The 24,338-nt window shown below is 38.4% G+C and overlaps 1 protein-coding gene and 1 long non-coding RNA gene across 2 annotated transcripts; both read left to right on the forward strand.

Annotated features, from left to right (window-relative positions):
• Positions 1-3,674: 3,674 nt before the first annotated feature.
• LOC121396299 lies at positions 3,675-6,021 on the forward strand. Its single transcript, XR_005962970.1, has 3 exons — positions 3,675-3,803; positions 4,713-4,760; positions 5,810-6,021. It is a non-coding gene; the product is annotated as an uncharacterized LOC121396299 (long non-coding RNA).
• Positions 6,022-19,847: 13,826 nt separating this feature from the next.
• LOC121396142 (cold and drought-regulated protein CORA-like) lies at positions 19,848-22,280 on the forward strand. The gene is made up of 3 exons (XM_041570712.1): positions 19,848-20,017; positions 20,971-21,021; positions 22,028-22,280. Exons 1-3 carry the CDS (start codon positions 19,903-19,905, stop codon positions 22,141-22,143), a joined length of 282 nt encoding a protein of 93 aa, XP_041426646.1. The 5' UTR covers positions 19,848-19,902; the 3' UTR covers positions 22,144-22,280.
• Positions 22,281-24,338: the final 2,058 nt, after the last annotated feature.

Genomic DNA, 24,338 nt, shown 5'->3' on the forward strand with positions numbered 1-24,338 from the left:
GGTTAAGGCTGTACTGGACTGGGATCAGCCTCTTTCTTTACGTGCAACCCAAAGGTTCTTAGGTTTTGCTAATTACTATTGTCAATTCATTAAAAACTTCTCTTTGGTGGTGTCTCCAATCACGGATCTAACCAAAAAGGGTGCAGATCCAAGTATGTGGCCTCCTGAGGCTATTTAATCTTTTGAATCTTTGAATTTCTCACAAAAGAATTTGTGTCAGCTCCCATTCCTTCATCACCCTGATACCACTCTTCCTTTTATTGTAGAGGCCTTAGAGGTTGGGGCAGGGGCGGTCCTTTCTCAAAGGCATCTGATAACCAACAAGGTGCATCCTTGTGCATTCTTCTCTAGGAAATGTTCACCTGCCGAAGCCAATTATGACATTGGAAATAGAGAATTGTTGGCTATCAAATGGGCCTTTGAGGAATGGCGACACTTGTTGGAGGGGGCTAAACATACTATAACAGTCTTTACTGACCACAAAAACCTGTTACACATTGAGTCTGATAAACGGTTGAATCCTAGGTAGGCCAGATGGGAATTATTTTTTACCCGGTTTAATTTCTCTCTCACATACAGGCCTGGTTCCAAAAACACTAAGGCAGATGCACTCTCTAGGAGTTTTGAGTCTAACCCGTCTGAACCTAGTGAGTGTGTTCACATCATTCCGGGTGAGTTGATTGTTGCAGCTCTGGGATCAAATCTTGCCATACTACTGTCTTCAGTACAATCCTCTGCCCCTGTAGATACTCCTTCTGGGAGGTTATTTGTACCTGAGGACTTAAGGGAACAGGTTCTGGTTGAGGTTCATAATTCAAAAATGGCAGGACATCCTGGTATTTCTAAGACTGTGTCTTTATTGTCTCACAATGTGTGGTGGCCTTCTTTTAAACAAGATGTCAAAAATGTTGTTAATTCTTGCCCTGTCTGTCAAAATCTTCTAGGAACCTGTCACATGGATTGCTAAGGCCTTTACCTATTCCTGACAGACCATTGTCCCATCTGTCTATGGATTTTATTGTTGACTTCTGTTCATCTCAAAGGAAAACAGTGATTTGGGTGGTAGTGGATAGGTTCAGCAAAATGAGTCATTTCATTTCCCTCCCACACCTCCCATCTGCTAAGACTTTGGCTGAGTTATTTATTTCTAATATTTTAAAATGACATGGTTTTCTGGTCAATATTGTTTCTGATAGAGGGGTACAGTTTGTCTCTAAATTTTGGCGAGCAATCTGCTCTCTGGTTGGGATTGATTAGTATTTCTCTACCGCATACCACCCTCAAACCAATGGACAAACTGAAAGGGTTAATCAGTCCCTTGAACAATTCTTAAGGTGTTATGCGTCTAACAACCAAGCCTCTTGGGCTGAACTACTACCCTGGGCAGAATTTGCTTACAATAATGCAACTCATGCTTCTACTGGTCAATCTCTGTTTTTTATTGTTAATGGTTAACATCCCAAAGCATTTTCTTTTTCTGGTTCATTATCCTCTGTAAGGCAGAAGCAAGAGCTGAGAACAGGGTGCTAAGCATTGGTTCTGAATTTAGGGTGCCGACTGTGACAAACAGCAAATACAATGCTAAACCAATATGATGCAATAACGGCAATATGAACAACAATGAATCAATATGCAAGTACATACACGAACGGCATAGTCATACAGTACATGTCAACTACACCTGTCTGGCAAGACTCTGGGGGAGTATCATCAGGTTCTCATGCTTTGTTTACTTTACGTTGTTCTAGTACCTATTGAAACTACTCCATAAACCAATTGTCTATTTTAAAACGTAATGACTTAGCTCTATTAAAAACAAAACCTTTGTTACTATTTTTTTCAATGGTGCGAACAGAAGAAAATAAGTGCATTACAGAAAACTATTCTCAGAAAATGAATACTTAAGAAACAGATAGTTTATATCATATTAAGTGGCATAATAAAAAATCTTAGCAAAATGAAATATACATTTAAGTGTATATTGCCCTTTACTGTTGGATGTGGGATATCAGTCGACATAGGGGCTATCAAGTGGCCAATCACAGCCCTTATTTGCTTGTGGTGCTCCCCAACTCTTTTTACATTTGATTGTGGCTCACAGGTAAAATACATTCGGGACCCCAAATCTAGAGTAGATTGCCACTATCCATTAAAGGTTCTTGCAGCCAAATAATCTTCTTGTACTTTTGTTGTAGCCCCAATTTGCACTTGTTCACAATAGCCGCAATGAAAATGCAAAATAATGCACTGTGGATATTAACCCCACAATGATTAGTGGTCTAAAATTGCACTTTGCACATCGAGTCTGCTAAGTAAAGGTGCCTTATAATATGTCTAAAGAAACCATGTAATAGTTACTATTGTCTAAATGTTCATTCACATTTTATATTATTATTGATTACAGGGAACATCTTTTCTAATTGGTTCTTAAGCTACCTGAAACTAATAGTTGTAATTTATTACATTTAGAAACCTATGTGTTTTTAATGCCTCTCTGAACCACTGCCTTCTTCTCCCTAAATCGTGCGTGCGCAGGATCAGCCCACCAACACACAGCTAGCATTTGTAGGAGATGGACATAGAACTTGTTCGAAATATCAAGCTGGACAAAGTAACAAAGCAGCAGGGCACTAGTTCAGTGATATAAGGAAACACTGAGACACACAAAGAGACAATACACAAGAAGCTTTAGCATGTCCACAAGAAACATGAACCTAGTATATATAGTAGTATATACTGCTTAGCCACAACATATTGCCAACAAAAAATTGCTGGATACTGAAGGAACCTAGCAGGTTTATTTTCCTTTCTCTGTGTGCTATGCTTGCAGCAGTTTCTTTTCTTGCCTGCAAATGTTTGCAGACTGTTCCAATCATGGATTACTTTATTGCACTGATATACATGGTGTGTGGTATTCTCTTTTTTTTTTTTACAAGAACCAGAGATTAGTGGAGCATGTAAGAATTGTATTATAATTCATATATCCATAATATATAAAATTATTCAAAGTACAAGCAGGTAGATGTTAGTAAATGTTGGGGCTAATCAAACATTACATCAAGGCCTGCCCTGTTTTTATGGCTGCCCCCCCTCCAGCTGATAAAAATTATTCAGAAAGGGGGCAATCCTATTTGTATGAAAGGGGGAGTCAGTGAGCACTGGTGAGGCTTTAGATGTAAGTGGCTTTAATGAATACCACTTGCAGCAACATTTTCACAGCTATAACTTCACCAGGGCTTAATAAATGCAGCCTATGAGTAAGTGCCCAAACAGCCACGAAACGCGTTAGGTCTTGTCTCGTATGTCCTAATAAAATTTTTAATTTTTAATTGATTCATTTGTTATTGCCGGAGGCACTCACATCTCTTTTTTGAAATGTTGTCTAAATAAATAAACTTTTAAATGTCACACAGAATATTCTTTTCTTTTCACTTAAAATTTGCCAAGGAGAATGTGAGAAAATTTCTAGCAAATTGTAGTGATGCATAGCAAAACAATTTAGGTTTGTGCTGGCAAGGCTCCCACTATTTAATTGCATTAGTAGTCTAATAAGGAAACACCTTGCCCTCAAGCTGTTCAAATAACTACAATTAAATAATATTGTTTGTAGAAGTAAATTCCATTGGTTGGTCGGTTGACGTAATTAAGCACACACAAAAAATATATTTAAGCAGCATTAGTACAGAGTTGTTGCAGATCTCCGCTGTATTCTTCTTTTCTGTCAGCAGACTGTATCTGGAGAACAATCATGTCCGCTAAAGGAGGTAGCCAATGCAAGCAAGACCAATGTAAAGATCCTGACCGTAAGTCCATTATAAAGGGAAATGTTTGGATGCTTGTTGTAATGTACATTTCTTCATCATTATTTTACATTTTGCATCAGGGGTATATTGAGTAAATAATATACTAAATAGTCTGAACAGTGGAATAGATTCTCATTAAAATGTAGGGGTGCAGATTAGTGCAGGGGTGATAAATTCAGGTGTATGGTAGGACACTTTGTGGAGGCAATGGTGGGAAAAATATTCTGGTTGGAGTATGAGGCGATACACAGAAAAGGTCCACTTGGAAAAAATTATAAAACTTATTTTAAAAAAGTAAGGGCTTCGATTCACACAAGTATGAAAAAAAAACTTCTGCAGCAGCATGCACTACAGGGTATTTATTAAAATTCAAATTGATAAAATATAAAATCCATTAAAAATGTTGAATTGCTGGAGAGACTATGCTGTATGGAGCTATATGCATAATAGGTTTCTGGATAATAGACCTTATACCTGTATTATGGTAGCTATCTCCCTCCATTGTGTGTGAGAAACATTGAGCTGCTACAGACAGCCACTGTTTTGCCAAGGTTGCCTTGGCCACAATGGAAATAGATGTTTGACTTTTCTTTACCACTATGAGGAAGGTCAGACAGTAACAAGCATCACTAATTTACTAGTACCTGTACAGGACATTTTCCAGAAAGCTATGAATTACAGAAAAGCCATCTCCCATACAATACATTTTAAGCATTTTATTTCATATTTATTTCATACTTTCTAGCAGATGTAAGGTATGGTGATCCAAATTAAGGAAAGATCCCTTATCTAGAAAACCTTCTGGATAATTAGATCTTATACCTGGACACAAACACCTGAACATTTTTCTCAGTAGCACATAGTTGATATCATGTAAACAATATTGTAATTGTTTTGTATTTTTCTTAGCCTGCATACCAGTACAGAAATGTCAGCAAGCCAAGCCCATATGCAAAGGTAAGAGCCTGTGTTACGCCCTGTAAATCCAAGTCAGATGTTGTAGAAGTTTTACCACTATGCCTATATATTAACATTTTTATATGTGCTTAATGACTTAATATTTATCAGCAGTGAAAATGTAATTACATGCATATACAGCTGTTATAAATAAAAATGCTTTTCTAAGATTCATTTGACAATTAAAGTAACTGCTGTTTTAACTTCTCTTTTTAATGAGACTGCATCTATGGAAATACCTTGCTTACCAAAAGTCTTTTTGCGAAGCTCAAAAAGGTCTCTTGACTTAAAATACAGACTCAAATATCCAAAGTTTCTTACAAATACCTCCCAGGGGCTCATATTCCTCCAGGCTCCCCTGCAACTACAGGGTCTGCTTCCTCTGTATTTAAGCCCATGTGACTCAAAATGATTCTTTGGACATAAGTAAATTTATAAAAAATGTAAATAATAAAATCATGATACAAAAAATAGAAAACCTTTATCGATGATAGTAAAATAATATCTGATCCCTCACTTTATGAATGCGCATCAATGAAATGGGTCAGACAAATTATTACTATTGCTGTCTGCCCAAGAGCAGCATTACTATTAATTCATTAGGAAAAAAGTTAATAAATGTATTTATTGATAAATAGGATAATGCAAACTAAACACAGAGCCATGCAAATTAGATCAGCAAACAAATTGCAGTAGCACGTACAACAGGCAGAGTAACCAGCAATAATGTTGACCAAACCAACTGACTGAAGTATTTTGGTGAAAGTTGGGTTTTTTACATTGAATTTTGCAACCTTTGGGAGTGTGCTGAAGTCTGAAGAATTCCCATGTGTCTAATTTGTGCCTGAGCTAGTCATTGGCATGGTTCAAATACAATGACTGATGGCACTTGGTTGGTGAAGCTCAGTGACATCACTGCCAGCAACAGGTATGCACCATATGGTGCTTCTTTTCACTCAGTATAACAGCTACTCCCCAGCCCCCCCCCCCCACAGCCTTAACCAGATATGCAAAAAATAAAAACGACTAATCATATTTTATTTCCTTAGATCCTTGCCAAACAACTAACCCCTGTCAGCAGCAAGGTCAAGGGCATGAGCACCAGGGCCACCATGGAGGAGGTGGAGGAGGCGGAGGAGGTGGAGCAGCCAAGAAGTAAAAAACTCAAGAAGGAATCTAACAGTTGTGTGTCAGTCACTCACATTGAATACAGTTAACTGTTCATTCATGTTTTAAATTGAATAAATATCTTAAAATATTATTTTGTGCATATGCATCTTTTAGTGAAATCAATATGATGTTCGAATATTAAATAAACATTTAACAAAACAAAAACTTAGCATGGTGTCAAGAGAATAAAGTGCTATAAAAAAATTAAGAGGTAGTTCACCTTTAACTCAACTTTTAGTATGCTGTAGACAGTGATATTCTGAGTAGATTTTTAAAGGGTCTTAATTTTTTTTATTGTAATTTCAGTAACTTTTCCATTGCTAGGGTCCAATTTACCCTTCCAACCAGGCAGTGGCTTAAATACAAGACTGTTATATAAATTGCAGGGGGACTGAATCAAACAATAAGTAAGAAAAGCAATTGCAATACAATCGTAGCCTCATAGAGTATACTTTTTTGACTGCTGTGGTTAATTAATTAATAATTATTTAATGTTTACATGATTTTCGAGTAGACCTAATGTATAAAGATTTAAATTATGGAATAAAATCTGGATAGCAGGTCCAATACCTGTACTGATACTCTATATATGAATTACTCCATACTATAGAAAGATGTTTAGCGTTTGCCTCTGTAAACACCCAACACTGGGTTTAAAAACTTCAGCCCTAAAATCCCAGTTTCTTATTATTTCACTGATTCATATAGGACATTGAGAGGGTCATTTATCAAAATCCAAATTTATCTCACTATTTTTGGAAAGCTACTCCAACCAAATTCACACAGACTCCCCCCTCCCCCCCTATTTGTCATTACATCTTCCCGAAAAAATTCTTGTGTGAGTTTCGATAAAATTGTTAAAAAAATCAGAATCTGCACCTTTTCCAGATTTGCGCCCAAATACCGTGACTTTTTTGGAAATCCAGCACAAATCAGGATATCTTCTGGATATCTGCCCTTGACTTCTTCATTAACTCAGCAGGTCTGAGTTGGAGTACTTTTTTATTCTGACTTTTAACACCACCATGGTTTAGTAAGTGTCTATAGAGGAGTGAGAAAAAAGTGAGAGAGAGAGAAAGAGAGGAGGGTGGGTCATTTGAGGAGGGTTCTGCACTTAAAGCTCATGAGGGCCTTCTCACTGCCTGTCACTTCTGGGCCTCCACTACAACTACAAATATCCACTAGAGATGTAGGGCGAGCAGCAGTGCTGCAAGTAGAGGGGGTATAGATCTGGGTATGTGGAGAGTTTTCTTCAAGCTGCACTAGACAGCAGCAGGTCACAACAGCAGCTGTGGCTTTTACCAATTACTCGAATACATGGGGGCATCTGTGTGCAAGACACAATCCACATTAATGGCCCCATTGATTTTGAATGTCAATGCTTGACCAGTGGCCATAATTGACACAGTATGAACTGGAGATTCTGACTTTCTCCACCTGCCAGTGTCCTGTCAGAGTGGGTATTCAGTTCTGCAGGAGAAGTGATCACTGAAAATCTATCCACTGGCAGCAAGGAAATACTTGCTGTTTGCATTTGGAGAGCCACTTTCATTGATACAAATAATTGATAAAAATTTACAAAAATCTCAAAATAGAGGGCTTCACATCTAAACTGGAGGTCCTGCAGCCACATTATAATATATTTTGCTTGTTTGCATTCTTGAGAGACAACTGCTTTAATACCAAAAACAGTCTTAAAAATAAATGCTTATTATCTAAAATGGGCTTGGAGGAGCTTCTCTAACAACGTTGGGCAATGCATATGTCATTGCAGGGCTAAAAAAACTAACTGAAATGTCATTTCATCTGTTACACAAAGGGAAAGTTTGCACATCAAAAATGACATGCAGACCATTTCTGCAAGAGAGGCTTAATCAACAGAACAATACGCCACCTGCCTGTCAGGAGTGCTCCACGGCGCTCCTGCTCGCGTCCGTGAAAAATCCAAGATGGTGGCGCCCATGGTCGCAGTGTGGGTTCTGGCGCCAGAGCGTTGCCATCAGCGAGTAAACATGTGATGTTGCGTGACATTTTGGCAGGTTTAATGGGAATTGCTGAATTGTGTTCCTGAGTGTTCCTAAATACTTGTTGTTGCATTCCTGGAATTTTGACCCTGTCTGTACCTTGACCTTGCTGTTTATCTGCCTGCCTATTGAACTTCTGCTTGGATTTGACTACATTTATTGCTGAACCCTTGGCTGTTACCGCAAACTTGGACTTTTGCCTGAAGCTTCCTCCTTGGTCCGGACTTCCCCTGCTGGGAGCTGATAGGCCCCCAACATTATAATCATGCCATGGACCCTACTGAGGAAGATACGCCTGATGTGGGAAGAGCTCTCTGGGGATTGGTGTCTCACATGGAAGCTTATGAAGCACAGCAGGTCCGTATTGGGCAAGTGCTTGATACTCTCCTGTCATTCCTCCGGAGGAACCTATGCACGTCGAAAGGGCACATCTCTCAGAGCTGGAGAAACTTCAGAGACGCTCGGCTGGCCTGTGTCTGTAATGTGGTGGCCAAGCTCATTTTGGCAACTCCTGCCCCTTGAAGCCAAGAGGTTCCCCTCACCAAGGTAAAATTGGGGTGTCACATTTGGGGGGTGATGCACCTGCACCCAAGAGAATTCTCAACGGTTTCTTCTGCCCCTGCAGATTCGTCTGGCCGCTAAGACAATCAACATTTCTGCCTTTATTGATTCTGGGGTGGTAGGGAATTTCATGGATGCTGACTTTGCCCACCACATTGGTATTCCTCTGTATCCCCTTATCTACTCCCCTGTGGGTTCTGGAAATTGATGACAGACCATTAATGTCTGAAATAATCTCCATGACGATGGGTGAATTACCTTTACTGGTTGGGACTCTGTATAAGGAAAGGCTGTTGTTCCTGATTATCACCTGTCCTTCCACACCTGTGGTGTTGGGGTTACCCTGGCTTCGTCTGCACCACCCCTCCATTGACTGATCCTCGAATCAAATCTCCCATTGGAGTTACTACTGTCAAAGCCATTGCCTGCCTGTCACTCACATCAACCGGGTGTCCGTTTCCTCTACTAATGTTCCATCTGTGCCAGCAGTCTACAGGGATTTCGCTGTTGTTTTATGCAATCCACTTTTTTGTGGATTTTAAGATCCACTGAATTCCTTCCCCCTCATCATTCCTACGACTGGCCCATAGATCATATTCTTTCAAGAAAATTTTCAGCTGGGGTTCATTCGACCTTTTACCTCTCTGGCTGGAGCTTGCTTCTTCTTCGTGGAAAAGATGGATGAAGGATTACGTCCATGCATAGACTACAGGGGTCTTAATAAAATTACGGTTAAAAACTGGTACCCCTTGCCCCTACTCTCAGAACTTTTTGACCAATTTAGAGGGGCTAAAATCTTCACCAAGATGGATGAAGGGGATGAATGGAAGACAGCTTTCAACACTCGGGATGGGCATAACGGGTATCAAGTAATACTCTTTGGCCTCTTCAATGCCCCAGCTGTCTTCCAGGAGTTTGTGAACTACATTTTCCTGTGACCACTTGGGGAGATCAGTGGCTGTGTACCTAGACGACATCTTAATCTTCTCCCAAGAGTTGGAAAGTGATCGCTCCCAGGTGAAGGAGGTACTCTCTCGTTTAAGGGAAAACTCCCACTTTGTCAAGTTGGAGAAATGCGTCTTCAAGGTGCCCAAGATCCCCTTTCTAGGTTATGTCATCTCCCCCAGAAAGATTTGAGATGGATTCTGCCAAAGTCTCTGTGATCCAGAAGTGGCCCCTTCCATTGAGCACCAATGCCATACAAAGATTCATCGGGTTTGCAAACTATTACCTGCAGTTCATCAAGGGGTTCTCTTCCCGCATAGCGGGTAAACCTAATTCGTGGCCCCCTCCTGCCATGGAAGCCTTAAAATTCCTGAGGGACGCTTTCACTTCTGCTTCGGTCCTCCATCATCCTGACCATTTGTTACCCTTTTTCATCGAGGTGGACGTTTCCGATGTAAAGGCCTGTGCTATTCTTTCCCAAAGACACTCTGCTGATGGGAAGTTACACCCGTGTGCTTACTTTTCTAAGAAGTTCTCCCCAGCAGAGCAGAACTACGATATTGGGAATCGTGAACTCTTAGCAGTGAAACTTGCTCTTTGTCAGGGGCCTTTCAGTATCAGAGAAGTCCAGACCAAGGAGGAAGCACTAGGCCAAAGTCCAATAAGCAGAAGCCAAGGGGTTAAACAGGAGACAAAGTCAGGAAACAGGCAGAAGTTCACAAGGCAGGTTGCAAGGATCTTAGTCAGGGTCAAGCAAGGTGAAAAATCCAGAAACAGGCAGTAGAATAACACCCAGGAACACCAGTAATAGGAACCTGTAATTGGGCATTGTACTGGTGTCCTGTGCATCACTTTATTTAGAATTTTCACGCCAAAGCCCAGCATCATGACGTCACACGTTTATGCGCCAACGTCATGATGCCAGCTCATCAACCAACGTGGCGCCATCTTGGACGCTGCACCTGTAAGGATAGGAGTGGAGCGCTTCGGGCACTCCTGACACTCTTGAAGAATGGCGTCATCTCTTGGAGGGTGCCCTTCATCCAGTCACCATTTACACTAACCATAAGAATTTGGAATTTATACCGACTCTCAAAAGACTGAATCCCGGGCAAGCAAGGTGGGCTCTCTTCTTCTCCTGCTTCAACTTTGTTCTGACCTATCGCCCTGGCTACAAGAACTGGAAATAGGACGCACTTTCCAGAAGTTTTATCCCTGAAGATCGCCATACCGAGGTTTTGGATACTGTTATCCCTCCCTCCTTGTTCCCTCGCTTTGCTAGTCAAATGTTGTCCAGTCAGTCCTCTGCTCCTCCAAATACATCCATTGGAATGGCTTTTGTGCCACCCGAACTCCGTCTTCCCATTTTGCAGCAGACTCATTGTTCCAAGCAGGATCGAATCCATTCATCTGGTGGCCAACCATACGAAAGGATGTCAAAGACTTTGTTGCTGCTGTACTATTTGTACCACCTCCATGCCAAGTCATTCTGGTCCCAGCAGTCCTTCAACCTTTACCCATTGCCTCTCATCCATGGACCCATTTAGCCATAGACTTTATCGTGGAGTTACCAACCTCAAAAGGGAACACCGTCATTTGGGTGTTTATTGACCGCTTCTGTAAGATGGCATAGTTTATTCCCCTTCGGGAAACTTCCCTCTGCAGTGGAACTCTCCCAGCTATTCATTCAATTTATTTTCTGTCTGCATGGCTTCTCAGCAGAAATAAACTCTGACAGAGGTTCCCTATTCATATCCCGGTTCTTTATGTAAAACTCTGGGTATTGCACTCCAATTTTCCTCCGCATACCATCCCCAAACCAATGGGGCAGCAGGGCGGGTGAATCAAGCACTGGAACAATTCCTGAGAAATCATGTCTCCCTCTAGCAGGATGATTGGTCTGATCTTCTCACCTGGGCGGAACCCACTCATAATAATGAATGTCACACCTTCACAGGGAAGTCTCACTTCCGGACTGTGTACGGACAGCATCCTTAAGCCTTTCCCCAAGATTTCCTCTTGTCGGATGTTCCTGCTTCAGACAACCATGTGGCTCATATGTCTGCAATTTAGTCTGCCACCAAGTCCAATCTGGAAAAGAATTCTTTGGTCCATAAGAATTATGCTGACCATAGACGAAAATCCTCCCCCCAATATAAGGTAGGGGACAAAGTGTGGCTTTATACGAGAAACATTCATCTCAGGATTCATTCTCCCAAGTTGGGCCCAAGATTTGTTGTTCCTTTTCCCATCATGGGAATCATGTGGCTGTTAGACTTCAAATTCCTCCTGAGATGAAAATCCCCAATGTCTTTCATGTTTCCCTGGTGAAACCAGCAATCTCCAATCGGAGATCGTGACATCATGACACCACGTTTTGCCGCCTAATTCAAATTAGAGGGAACACCCAGGACGCCGGTTCAATACCAGATTATAGGAATTGCTGAATCGTGTTCCTGGGTGTTCCTAAATTCTTGTTGTTTCATTCCTGGACTTTTGACCCTGCCTGTACCTTGACCTTGCTGTTTATATGCCTGCCTATTGAACTACTGCCTGGATTTGACTACAATTATTACTGAACCCTTGTCTGTTACTGCGAACTTGGACTTTTAAAGCTTCATCGTTGGTCCGACGTTCCCCCGATGGGAGCCGATAGGCCCCTGACATTGCCAAACCGTACAACCAAGCACACGATTCAGCACACAACAGAATAAAAAGGAAAACGATGAATAATTCATGTTTTTTATAAGAAATGCCTATGAATTTGCTTTGTGTGTTATTACCTTTCTATGCTGCTATAAACATGTAGAGTTTTATCACAATTATTCATTTCTCTATGGTGTTCAGATGGCACAGAGTTACCAGGGTTACCAACAAGCCTGTTTAATAAACGTCATCCCTGGAACAAAAAAAAAAAATTGTAGCACGACAGAATAGTTGCTCACATAAAATTGTCACGTGTCAAAATTATTCAGACGCCCATTGACTTTAATGCATTTGGACAAAATAGTTGCATGAATAAAAATTGGTGCCCGTTGACTTCAATGCGTCTTGCAATTTTTTTGCCATTTCGCAAATTTTTCAGCCAAGCGAAATGCCACAGATTCACCCATCACTATCCAGAATGTTTTAAGAGTTGTTTGATTGTAGTTTTGTTTTTATTACAAAATTATGACTTTTTTGTAGGAAAATTTATTACATACGCTGCACTGAATGAGTTGCTAATAGTACTAATACCTTTATTACTTTCCTCCACTTGTCTTTATCTTCTTCACAAAACCATGGCATGACTGTTGTTCAAATTACTTTATACACTTTGTTTTAAACCATATTAAATATGAACCAAGGCTTTCAACAGCTTTTAAGGTGATGTTTGCTCTGTCTCTGTTAAGGGGTTAACCTTCACATGAGTTGGCACAGCAAAGGTTTGAGAGCTCCATCTTCTGCTGAGAACCTGCATTGCTGCTCTATACCATAACTTCTGTTCAAATTTTGTTCCCACAGTTTGCATGATCATATTACCTAGTAACTGGACATCAGGATTCCACACTTTGCTTAAAACTGCATTAGAGAAACACATTACATTTATTTGCAAGTTCTATATTATACTGGAGAAATCTTTTGAAAATGCCAGTGCTGCCACAAGCAATGCCCTATATAGTATACAGAATACAGAGTCTTTGTCTTGGATCCAACTAGAGGCATTGACTGGGGACTTGTTGAGTGGTAGTGTAGTTATTATAGTGGCAATAGAAAATTAGGGCAAAGTGGGGAAAAGTCTGGACTAATCTCCAACAGTCATTGTAGTGGGGGCAGTACACCTGTGGTAATCAGTACATTTGGATGATAGAAAGACAAAAACATAATTTAATTCAAAAATACAAAGTCTGGTGCTATCATGTAAAGAAATGTCAGTTTTTCTAGATTTAGTAATAGACGTAGGTAATACCTTGTTGGCCCTGTACAAGTTATTTATATGGGGCCCCCATGAACACAAGCACAAAGTACCAGCATTTTTGGCCACACCCCTTGTGTGTGCTACACAAATGATCAACTAGTAGTTAGGTAGGTTTTGCTAGGATAAACAATCACAGCTAATGTGCAAACTCACTGGTCATTTTACTGAAAATTTGTGGATGTAACTATAGAGGAAACAGACCCTGCAACTGCTGGGTGACCCAGGGACTACAGGGGGCTCAGAGGAGTAGTCAGGGCCACTCCTGCAAGGTGAGAACCTTGCCTCAGGTGCAGCTAGCGGCCAGCTACTCTTGCAACTTTAAGAGGCTAATTTCTGTGTTTTATCTGAAAATTAAGCTCTGCTAGTACAGAGAGCACTATTGTGCTAATTTCACTTGCGATTCTACCCCTTTGAAGTGCAGGGGGGATCGCTAAGTAGCTGCAATATACTTTCATGTAAAATGTTTTCTTCCCAAAGTTTAGAGGATTTTACTGTGTGGCCTAATGACTAGTCATTCCACTGATGAACTAATCCAATATAAATTGCAGTTCATATAAATAGCTCCATTCATTAATTTGCTAATTAACAATCATTTCATTGGGGGGTCAGTGGTTTTTGATCTAAGTTAAAACCCTACCTGCCCCTTTCACGCTGCTCTGCCTTGTCATTTCTGTATACCAATGTTACATAAATATCTTTGAAAGTAACATAAATGTTTGCATAACTTACTTTAATTGCATAAGTTTAGGCACTGGGTATTGTGGTCAGTATAATTAGCCACTGCCTGTCCTTGTTAAAGGGATACTGTCATGGGAAAAAAATTTTTTTCAAAATGAATCAGTTAATAGTGCTGCTCCAGCAGAATTCTGCACTGAAATCCATATCTCAGAAGAGTAAACAGATTTTTTTATATTCAATTTTGAAATCTGACATGGGGCTAGACATAGTGTCAATTTCCCAGCTGCCCCAAGTTATGTGACTTGTGCTCTGATAAACTTCAATCACTATTTACTGCTGTACTGCAAGTTGGAGTGATATCACCCCCCCCTCCCTTTTTCCCCCCAGCAGCCAAACAAAAGAACAATGGGAAAGTAACCAGATAACAGCTCCCTAACACAAGATAACAGCTGCCTGGTAGATCTAAGAACAGCACTCAATAGTAAAAACCCATGTCCCGCTGAGACACATTCAATAACATTGAGAAGGAAAAACAGCAGCCTGCCAGAAAGAATTTCTCTCCTAAAGTGCAGACACAAGTCACATGACTGGGGGCAGCTGGGAAATTGACAAAATGTCTAGCCCCATGTCAGATTTCAAAATTGAATATAAAAAAATCTGTTTGTTCTTTTGAGAAATGGATTGCAGTGCAGAATTCTGCTGGAGCAGCACTATTAACTGATGCGTTTTGAAAAAAACATGTTTTCCGATGACAGTATCCCTTTAAGCTTCTTTGCATTATCATGGCTTGATACAAAAGTGTAAAGATCAGTATCCCAAAACCCAGAACTAACTTATTGTGGAAGAACCAGGGAGAGAGTTCTGGGCACAGGGACCAAACGGATTTGGATAGGACAGTGGAGCAGATAATGGAGTCAAGGAACAGGCCGGGTCAATCCACACGGACAACACAGTACCAAAGGAATTGACTGGAGCAAGGTCAGGGTCGCAGGCCAAAGTCATACACAGAGCAGAATCAAACACTGTACCAAAATCAGGAGAGTCATCAAGCAAGGCAGGGAAAGTACAGGCAGCAAGAAATACAAGGTCAGGGGCAGGCAAGGGTCAATACACAGGAATTCAGACAGGCAAATAAACTAGAATACACCCAGGAACACGGAAATCCCTTTACATATTTGAATCTCGCGCCACTGCACAATGACTTCTTCCGTGCCGCCACTTCACATCCGGAAGCGAGCTGCACGGTTATCCTTTAGTGTACAAATTGGCACCCAAGAAACAAGACATGGCTGGTGTCCCCCTCGTGGGTGCGACTGGTGTCGCCATCGCACCCTAGCTAGACCCCTGCTAGACACCAGGGTGAATTCTTACAGCAAGTTACATAAGCTTCTATGAACAGATTTGACATAACTTTATACTAACTTTATACTAAATTTAGTAGCTACACTACACTTTTTGGCCAACCATATTTTATTAATTTATTAGGTAACACTAGGTAACATTTTTTCTTGATCTGCAATTAAAACATGCTGTATATAATGCAAAAGTGCATACTGAGTCAGTTTATTGCATGTTTTCAACTAAAACTTTATTGGATGAAATTAAATAAAAGTCATACATGAATAAAAATTGCACCAATAAGAACAAAAATGTTTATACAATGTAATTTTCTTCATTTGACAAAATACATTGAGACTGAAGATTTTTTTTCCCATCAGAGTAAATCTTTATAACTCAGGTTTCTTGTTTGCTTGCCCATCAGTTCTACTTGGATTTCCCAAAACTCGCTTTAATGCATAAGACAAAAATTATATTTTTTCCCTCTGCAGCCCCTATAACATTCCAGGTATGTTCACTTCCAAGTACAACAAAGTATTCTACCCAAAGCTCTAGCAGAAGAAGGATTTTTGTTCCCTTCCTTTGCAAAAGGTCTATAAATTAGTAGTGAATACATGAATACATTTGATAACAATCTGTACAACTCTGTTGAAAAGTTAACACAGAGGTTGAAGTAAGAACAACTGGTATTTACTTAGATAGTTTTGCCAATAATCAGTTTTTATTCCACACCCTTCTCTTGATCACTAGCTGCTGACTTCTGCAGGCTAGGTCACCTAAAATGTTATCTCAGCAGCTTATAATTATGGTAATCAAGCATCATCCCCATCAAGAAATGTTGAAATACTTGAAATCAAATTTGTTTCAGTTGTTTATCTGTTAATATAATACAGGACTATACATGAATAGAACAAATACATACAGTATATTGTGAGGGACATTTACGAAGTGCAGCATTGGGTGCAATGTGCATAACATGGGCAGTTTGTGCTCTGCCATCAAAAATTGCTAGAGGTCTTACTATACACAAACCATTTAGAAGTTCTGTATTCATGTGTGTCAGGTAAGAGAAGGCATGTAGACATTACCTACATCCATGGCTTCCCTGATCACAGGTTCCTCTTGCATCGCCCTAGGCTGGAACTATGAGCAATATAGTACCTCTTTGGGATCTAACTGTATTATGCATGACCCCAAATTAAACAGCCACAAAGAAAAACATGATGGCACCACAAATGAGGGCTGCCAAAATAATTGCATCCTCTGTATTTTTACTTTTCTAATCCTTTGAAAAATTTATTTTCAGCTAAGTTGCCTACTAAAATGGCAAGACCCCTGGAATCAGATGGTCCCCAACACAAATAAGTTTACATTATCCAGATAGCAAGGGCTGGGTCACCACCTTTCACCTTTCATTAGTAATATTTTCCACTGTCAACAGTAATTTATAATAATATTAACTGCACGTGCAATTTAGTTTTTTTCTCCTGATTTTTATTTTTTATTGTAACCTTAGAAGCATTAACTTCACTGATAAATGGCTATAGTAAACCATTTCTGATGACACAGTAGTACTCTTGAGTCTGCATTGCATTTTGGGGCAGATTTATCAAAGGTCGAGGTGAAGTTTTGAAGTGAAAAACTTCGAATTTCAAGCTTTTTTTTTTGTACTTCGACTAGGCAATAGTCATACTTCGATTCAAATTTGAAAAAGCTTTGAAATTCAGAGGTCGAATTTTTCTGTTGTACTGTCTCTTTAAAACTTTGACTTCGACCATTCGCCACCTAAAAGCTGCCGAAGTGCTATATTAGCCTATGGGTGACCTCCTAAAACCTTTATGGAGGAAATTGGGGGAGTTTGGGAGATTGAAGGTCGAAGTTAAAAAAACTTAGAATCAAAGTACGTTCAAAGTACGATCGTACTATTCGAAGTACAATCGTGCGATTCGAAGTAGGCTGCTTTTGGCCCACTTCGACCCCCAAAAAAATTTGACCTCCATTCGATTGGTCTTTTTGAATTCGAAGTTTTTTTAACTTCGACCTTCGACCTTTGATAAATATACCCCTAGGTCTAAATTATCTAATAAATCGAAAAAAATCTACAATTACACTGAAAGATCACTTTGCTAATGTAGTGCCAAAAAAAGAAAAACAGAAATATATTAAAAAGTGGAACTTTATTCAGAACTTTTCAAGAAAAGTAATAATTGTAAGTACACTGGAGTTTTATGCATAATTTTAGGATAAGTGATTTACAATCTAGATGCATCAGTAAATAAAACTATGGTGCAGTGTTGATTATATATTTATCCCTGCATCTTGTTTCTTTTAATCTCCATTTTTAAAAATAAATTGTCTTTTTACACCCCTAGAAAACTGAAACTTTTTGAAAAGTTGTCTTTTAAACTTTTTTAAAGAAAATCTAGACGTGATCTAGATCTAGAATAAATTATTACACCTAATAGTTATCCCGCTTCCTTCTAGATTTTGAATGATGTATTATATTATATATAAGCTTAATTCCCTCGAAAGGGAAAAAGGATTTTTTAATTTTGCTTTATTGTAAATCATAATATCTCCTCCACTATGGATTTTAAAATACTATTAGTAACTGAGGATTTTTGTCTAATAACTGAGGCCTCTCTGCTTTGTATGTTTTTTAAATAATTACTGTACCAAGTTGAGTAACTATAGAAGAAGCAGACCCTGTAATTGTCGATATAAGGGACCCAGATAAGCAGAAGCATAATGCAAAGCAAAATGTCTTGTGAGGAACTAAAATCATGTTGCTGAGGGCTCCAGTAGTTTCTTGTCATACCACTGGCTATTAGTTTGCAGTACCAGCTTGGAGATACAGCAATCGTGTAAAATGTACAATATATTTGGAGGAAGGCACTATAGTCACTTGAAAAACAAAGATGCTTAGTTTAGATTTAGTTTGGATAAGAAAGCAGGAAGAAAAATACTTTTATTGGGCTGTAGCTAGCTAGAAAGAAGGTGATGTTATGGGCTGTTTGTGGGTTACAGTTTTAGAAGAGCAGTGTTTCTGTTAGGTCTGTTAGGTTTGAGTTAGGTCTTGCTAGATATGTTGATGACATCTGTCCATCTCAGCTTTTACATTTGAATATATATATATATGTATATATATATGTATATATATATATATATATATATATATATATATATATATATATATATATATACTTTATGTTCGGTGTATGCATTCTTACCGAATCAAAGACGATTTCGGGTCGAAGTTTGTCATATATATATATATATATATATATATATATATATATATATATATATATATATATATGGAGTACGGGTTCTTCTGCTAAACTATATATATATATATATATATATATATATATATATATATATATATATATATATATATATATATATATATATATATATAAATGCTTTGGGTGTCCGCACTCGATCTCCAATAGAGAAGAGGTGCACGATCAATGTTCATAATATGCAGTAGTAATGGATCAGCACACTCATTTTAGAAGTGATTAAAGTGTCTTTATTGGTAACAAAGCATTGTTATCCGACGTTTCGGTCCTTGAGAAAGGTCCCCAGGTGGGACCGAAACGTCGGATAACAATGCTGTGTTACCAATAAAGACACTTTAATCACTTCTAAAATGAGTGTGCTGATCCATTACTACTGTATATATATATATATATATATATATATATATATATATATATATATATATATATATATATATATATATTTACCCACAGTACTACCACTCCAGAAGGTAATTCCAGTGGTGCAAGATCAATTGAAGTATATATATTGAAGAAAGGATCAGCACACACTGTATATCAGGTGAAAAATCTTGTCATTTATTGTGAAAATATCAGCATAATCCGACGTTTCGGTCCTACCTGGGGACCTTTTTCAAGGATCCTTGAAAAAGGTCCCCAGGTGGGACCGAAACGTCGGATTATGCTGATATTTTCACAATAAATGACAAGATTTTTCACCTGATATACAGTGTGTGCTGATCCTTTCTTCAATATATATATATATATATATATATATATATATATATATAGAACATATATGATATATAGCATAGCAACCAACTTGCAGGAATTTAACTAAAAAAGATGGGGATGATCCTTAATAAGAAACATCTTAATATAATCCTCTCTTAATCACACATCACTGAATATCGTGTATATAAAGGATTAAAAAATACATGCATCATTGATCACCACAATGTTGAATTAATTTGAAATTGTCCTAAAGAAGATACACCCATTTTAACATATAGAGAAAATAATGCATTGAAATGTAAACTCTTAATTATAGGTGTTTTACAAAGAACACATTGACCCTGCCAAAAAAAAAAAAGCACGGCTTCAATATAAATAGTGACATCAGTTACTTTCGAATAATCCACACCAGTTCTCCAATCTTTAAACAGATTATACATAATACAGACATGTCTGGAACTAAGGGTGGAAGTGGCATCATTGGTGGCGGTGGTTGTGGTTCCAGCAGTGGTGGAGGTAGTGGTGGCAGTGGAACAATATCTGCCCAATGTGGAACTACTGGCAGTAAGTAATCTGTGATAAATATTAGTGAGAGTCCATTATTTTGTAATTATTTGTATTTGTTTGTTTGTGCTTAGAGGTTTACACACATATATACTAATATGAAGGTTTGTCATTTAAGAAACACTAACATAATTTTTCACCAACTTGAAATTATGTACTTTGTTTTGTTTGCACTTGCATTATGCAGAATGTAGCCTTCTCTGGCAGATGATTAATCAAAATGCATGTTCCTTCTAGTGATGGGCAAATTTGTTCCTTTTCGCATTTAGCCAATAATTAGCGAAGCAGCAAAAAATTGGAAAACACTTTGAAGTCAACGGGCACTCTTTCGCATTATTATTATTTTTTTTTTACTATACATTAGAGTCTATGGCAATATTTTCATGGCTAAATCTGCCGAAAAAAGGCCCCCCTTCTTAAATGAAAAGTAGTTTGTATGTTAAATGGACTAGTCTGGAAAAGATGTTTATCTTATTTGAAATATTACATTTTATATTTACTCATTTAAACATATTCATACTTTTGGAGATATTTGAACCTTCTTTTATTAGCAAACTTTATGACCTCTTAGAACTCTTTGACATTCTTCCTCAATAACAGGAAGGAAATAGTACAGGGAAGTAAATTTACCATTTCACAATGAAACATTTAAAAGTATAACTTTTACAAGCTTATAGTTAATTACCAAGTTATTCATTTCCTAAAGTTTCATTTCACCATCCTGATCTCCTTGTTCTAAATTGACTTCAGAATACATATATTTGATGTACATGAAATGTTTGATGAAGAAGCATTTCTATGTTCTAAAGAAAACATGTTTTACTATTAATAACTGAAGGATTCATCATCAAAAGTCCATTGAAAACTAGCTTTAAAGTAAAATTTTACAAAGAAGTTGAAACATTTAACATGCATTAATGCTTTTAACAGGCATGCATTTTTTCTTTTTACAGCAAATATACCAATACAACAATGCCAGGGCACAAGCACTGTCCAACAAACAAGTAAGAACATGTTATTTGGTATTCAACAAATACATTTTTACAATCGCCAATAGACTGGATCTAGTGGCTCGTTTTAGCCTTATGTATGTTGCCAAATGTAACCACAACCAACCATTTATATTGGGTACATATACAGTATACAGAACTTTTTCCTTTTTTTAAAATTCTTTTCTTTTCTTCGATGATAGTAAAAGAATATCTGATCCCTCACTTTATGAATGCATCAATGAAATGGGTCAGACAAATTATTACAGATTTATCAAGGGTCGAATTTCGAAGTGGAAAATACTTCGAAATTTGACCATGGAATAGAATCTTTCAACATTCAGATTTGAAGTGGGAGGATTTTATTCATTGTACGATCGTATTCCGATCGTAGTACGATTTTATTCCAATCGTATTTCGAATAGTACGATTTGAACGATTCCTTCGAAACCCAAAAACTTAGAAATATGCTCTGGCACGTCCCCATAGCCTAACATAGCACTTCGGCAGGTTTAATTTGGCGAAGTATTGAAGTCAAAGTTTTTTCAAAGAGCCAGTACTTCGATTATCGTATGGTCGAATAGTCGAACGATTTTTACTTCGAGTCTAAGTACATTCAAAGTCGTAGTATCCTATTCGATGTTCGAAATATCCAAAAAATTACTTTGAATTACGAATTTTTTTACTTTGAAAATTCCCTCAAATTCACTTCGACCCTTGATAAATCTGCCCCTTAGTGTTACCCAAGAGCAGTATTACTACTAATTAATTAGGGGAAAAGTTAATAAATGTATTTATTAATAAAAATAGGCTAATGCAAACTAAAGCACAGAGCCACGCAAACAAAGTGCCAGCAACAGGTATGCACCATATGGTGCTACTTTACATTCAGAATAGCAGCTTCTCCACAGCCCCCAGCCAATTAAAACTGTGTAAAAACATGTTTCCCACTAAAAATACTTTGTAGCCTTAACCAGATATGCAAAAAATAAAAGCAATTAATCTTATTTTATTTCCTTAGATCCTTGCCAAACAACTAACCCCTGTCAGCAGCAAAGTCAAGGGCATGAGCACCATGGCCACCATGGACACCATGGAGGACAAGGCAGCCACGGAGGCGGAGGAGCCAAGAAGTAAAAAACTCACAAGGGAAATCAACCTATTTCTTTTACTTTGCTTAAAGTACATTACAAACAGTTGTGTGTCAGTCACTCGCTCTGAATACAATAACTGTTCATTAATGTTTTAAATTGAATAAATATTTTAAAATATTATTTTGTGCATATGCTTCTTTTAGTGAAATCAACATGAGGTTAAATAAAAAAACTGGTATGAAAAAAATAAAATAAAGGGGTAGTTCACCTTTAACTTAACTTTTAGTATGCTGTAAACAGTAAACTGTTTTTGTAAACTAGGGTCATTGTTATTGCTAGGGTCCAATTTACCCTTCCAACCAGGCAGTGGCTTAAATAGGAGACTGGTATATAAATCGTAAGGGAACTGAATCGAACGATAAGTAATAAAACCTAGCAATAGCAATACAACTGTAGCCTCACAGAGCATATTTTTTTGACTGCTGTGGTCAGTTCCCCCATTGAAAGCTGCAAAGAGGCAAAAGAAGAAGGCAAATAACTTGAAAACTTAAAAAAAAAAGAAGACCAACTGAAAAGTTGCAAACAATAGGACATTATATAACACACTAAAAGCTTACATAAAAGTGAACTATTTCTTTAACTATGCAATGGATATTTGAAGGTAAACGTTACTAATTGCACATACATTCTTACAAAATACAGATATGGGATCTATTATGCAGAATGGGACCCAATGAGCCAGATAGGGAAGCAGGGCCTGACGGTGTTAAGGAGAGGGCCACTCCCCGCCCCCTTTCTTTATGGTGCGCTGGGATTGGCCAATTGGTTTCCGGGTTCGGCAGAAGAGGCAGAGCACACAGGATACTTACCAGTCGGCGCCGGGACGTGGAAGCAGCAGGACGCAGCATCCCGCCCCCCCTCCCTGTAGCATGGGTGTTGCTGTCGCAGTTGATGGAGGGTACCTTTAGAAGAACCCCCAGGGGGAGTTAAAATGGGGTATTTTGCAGTGATTGTAAGTAGCCTGGTAGGCCTGGGTCCTCATGGGATGTAGCCTGGTTTAGGGTCCGGGAAAATGGAGGCGGAACCAAGCTTACCAGTTAAGGCTCAGCACCCACCCACCCCCTTTTTTCCCAGGGGGGATGATATAAAGGGTGTAAAATGGTTTGTTATACAAACTGCTTGTTAAGTTGAATATGTTATACATATTAAATATGGTATTATTTTGTTAAATAAACAACTGCGGCCATCTCTTTCCAAACCAGTGGTGTGTGTGTGTGTATCATTGGGCAGGAGGTATGGGGTTTCGCTCAGAGGGGAGAGGTACAGACTCGACGCTGCACCTGTCATGTTTGGGGCTTGAGGTTTTCCAGATCAGGGTGATTTGCATAATATGGAACAACATACCATAATTCTTCTTAAAAACATTTAAAGATAATAAAAACCCAGTTAGAGTGTTCACAGTGTGCATTTATCTAAAGAGTTCAAACAGCCCAACTCTTACTCTCCCTCTTATAGGCTAGTCACTTAATATAATGGGTTTGCCTTACTCTGCCAGTGTGTGCAATTCTCTGCCAGTATGTGCCATACTCTGCCTTCCCTATGCTCCCTGTGCTCTGCCTGTGGAACATAAGCCTGGTATTTGTTCTGGGGGTTTGTTAGCATTTGAAAATGATTATTAGGGCCCCCTAAGGTGTTTAATCATGTGCTGGGAGGTCTCAGAATATCACTCTCTACCCCCAGTATCTTGTTTCTTTTAAGCTCCATTTTTTTAAAAAAGAAAATTGTCTTTTTACACCCCTAGAAAGATGAAACTTTTTGAAAAGTTGTCTTTTAAACTTTTTTAAAAAAAATCTAGATGTGATCATTTATTGAATAAATGATTGCACCTAATAGTTAACCCCACCTCCTTCTAGGTTTTGAATGATATATTATATATCAGCTTAATTCCCTCAAAAGGTCAATGGGATTTTTTTAATTTTGCTTTATTGTAAATCATAATATCTCCTGTACCAAGGAATTTCAAAATACTATTAGTAACTGAGGATTTTTGTCTAATAACTGAGGCCTCTCTGCTTTGTATGTTTTTAAAATAATTACTGTACCAAGTTGAGTAACTATAGAAGAAGCAGACCCTGTAATTGTTGGTATAAGGGACCTAGATAAGCAGTTTCAGTATAACTGCTTAGCAACTGATAAGCAAAATGTCTTATGAGGAACTAAAATCATGTTACTGAGGGC

The sequence above is a fragment of the Xenopus laevis genome, chromosome 7S (genome assembly GCF_017654675.1).
Source record: "Xenopus laevis strain J_2021 chromosome 7S, Xenopus_laevis_v10.1, whole genome shotgun sequence".
In the NCBI taxonomy this organism is placed as follows: domain Eukaryota; kingdom Metazoa; phylum Chordata; class Amphibia; order Anura; family Pipidae; genus Xenopus; species Xenopus laevis.